The 2,381-nt window shown below is 34.7% G+C and overlaps 1 protein-coding gene across 1 annotated transcript; it reads left to right on the plus strand.

The window, feature by feature from the left end:
* Positions 1 to 1,250: 1,250 nt before the first annotated feature.
* Positions 1,251 to 1,850, plus strand: LOC110913708 (agamous-like MADS-box protein AGL80). Its single transcript, XM_022158529.2, has one exon. It carries the CDS (start codon positions 1,251 to 1,253, stop codon positions 1,848 to 1,850), a length of 600 nt encoding a protein of 199 aa, XP_022014221.2.
* The last annotated feature ends 531 nt before the right edge of the window (positions 1,851 to 2,381 follow it).

The following is a 2,381-nucleotide window of genomic DNA, read 5'->3' on the forward strand; positions in this document are numbered from 1 at the left end:
TATGTTATGTTATGTTATGTTATGTTATGTTATGTTATGTTATGTTATGTTATGTTATGTTATGTTATGTTATGTTATGTTATGTTATGTTATGTTATGTTATGTTATGTTATGTTATGTTATGTTATGTTATGTTATGTTATGTTATGTTATGTTATGTTATGTTATGTTATGTTAATACTAAAAAAAGTTCATATGAAAAGTAAGGTTTAACATTTTGAAGCATGTGAATGGGTATGCAACTACTTACTCTTTTTTTGGTTATTCTATAATATAACATTTAGTGTAGGTTGTTGTTAACAGATTACTATGTTGCCACATGTGTTTATTTACCATCACCAACTACATATCTCCATGTTCATTACAAATCGGGAATAATAACATTTTTTGTTTATATAGGGTTTTGTCTTTATGTTTTCTATTTTTGTTTGATTTTTATTTCTTATATATATTATACTTAAGATTTTTTATTTTTATAAAAACTTTGGTTTTGTTATAACTTTGCAACAAAAGTTAAATAAGTTTTAACTTTCTATATTAGTTTTTGTTTTCGCTTTTTTCTGGGTTTAGTAGTCGTTTGTTTGCTATTTTGTACGTTGTTTGGTGGTTACATTTGGTCCCTCGGGTTCTTTTTACCCTCTCAGATTTTTAATACATGTCGATATATGTTCAACTCCGTCTATGTTTTATGTCACGTGAGTCACACTCGGTGTTAAAATTCATGATTTTGTTTTATGTTTTTTCCTGGTTTTGGTCATCATGGTTTGATTGCTACTTATCACGGTTTTACACCTCCCGCCCCGTAACGTTGATAGCACGGTTTTACGCCCGCTTACTCCGCAACGCGGGGTTTCAAAACTAGTTTATAACATATGTCGTATTTAAGTATTTTGGAAGTAAACTTTACTCTTTAATGCAAGAAAGTATATTCATTCCATTAACATTGCAAAATATTAGGTTGAAATTTTATTCAACTTTATTATTTTCCATCAACAGGAATTTAAATGCTTTTTTATGTGTATGAGGTTTTTGATTTGTTTTTTCCTTTTCTGATATAATCTTAAAATTTGGTCAATCATCTACTTTTGATTATATCTTTAAATTTAATTTCTGTGATACAAGGTCATTAAAAGCAAAAGATATTATATTAATGATTTTTGTTTAGTATAAGAATCAACATAATAACCAACTGAAACCCACTCACAAGCTGCTACAATTACATTTTGGCATAATCCATTAATCCTTACACCATGCCTAGGAGCAAAGTGAAGCTTGCTTTCATAGAAAACAAGAAGGCAATGAAAAGCTCCTTCATGAAAAGAAAGGAATGCCTGAAGAACAAGCTGAAGGAGCTGTGCACCCTATGCGGCATCGATGCATGCGCCATCATTTATAGCTCATACGAACCTGGACTCGAGGTGTGGCCCAAAGACAACACTGCTTTCCAAAATGTGTTAAACGCGTTCCTTACGAAGTTACCCATGGAGAGGAACAAGTTTATGTCCAACCAGGATAGCTACATTAAAGAAAGGATCAGCAAGGTCGACGGTCAGATCAAGAAGCAGATCGTGACGACCCGGGATTTTATGAAGGCAAACTTGATGTCAGTATGCTTGAGTGGTAAAGTCTCACTTGCTGGCTTGAACTCAAAATATTTGAATAATCTTGGGTCATTCACTGGTCATAAACTCCCAGAAATTAAGGAGAGGATTAAGGTTCTCAAAAGTGATGCCCCTGCATCTCAGTTGCAACCACCAGAACCGAAGGAAGTTGTGGGTTGTAAGTGCAGTTCCTACCGGGTAACTGTCGCTTATCAGTTCTGTGTCAACCAAAGCAAAAGTCCAAGTTAAAGTCAATGATAATGAAGATTATCAATTGCTGAAGGCATTCCGGACGACTTTCTAGTGTTTCGGATTATCGTATTGATTTGTATCCCGGACAATGTGTTTTGTCCGGGTTTAGTCCCTAGCCTATATATATGTGTGTATTGTGTAGATTATAAAAACTCTTGAGTGCTTGGTGCACCTCTCACAAGATCCTATCCATTCTCCATTACTGTGTGTATTCTAGAGAGAGAGAGTGAAACTATGTGTTAGTGAGAGAAAGCTAGGTTTAGATCTTTGTGATCTAAACCAGCTTGTAGATGATGTATACTCCTTTGGTTTGTGCATCAATAAAGAGATTCATCTTCTACATATTTCTATCTTGTTCATATTTTGTTCTTCATGTCTTGAATCAAGTGCGATGTTTGATGTTCGTCATCGATCTGGAGGCCTTACATGGGTTGTAGCGACACTGCTAGCCATATGGCGGCTGCAGGAACAAATGTCGATTGCTATGTACCAGTGATGGAAAACACTGGTTGGTACCCGCCTGACTGG

This window comes from Helianthus annuus, chromosome 15 (genome assembly GCF_002127325.2).
Source record: "Helianthus annuus cultivar XRQ/B chromosome 15, HanXRQr2.0-SUNRISE, whole genome shotgun sequence".
Classification (NCBI taxonomy): Eukaryota; Viridiplantae; Streptophyta; class Magnoliopsida; order Asterales; family Asteraceae; genus Helianthus; species Helianthus annuus.

Bases quoted from the DNA above. Each gene is read 5' to 3' on its own strand.
- LOC110913708 (XM_022158529.2), top strand. From the start codon at position 1,251: ATGCCTAGGAGCAAAGTGAAGCTTGCTTTCATAGAAAACAAGAAGGCA.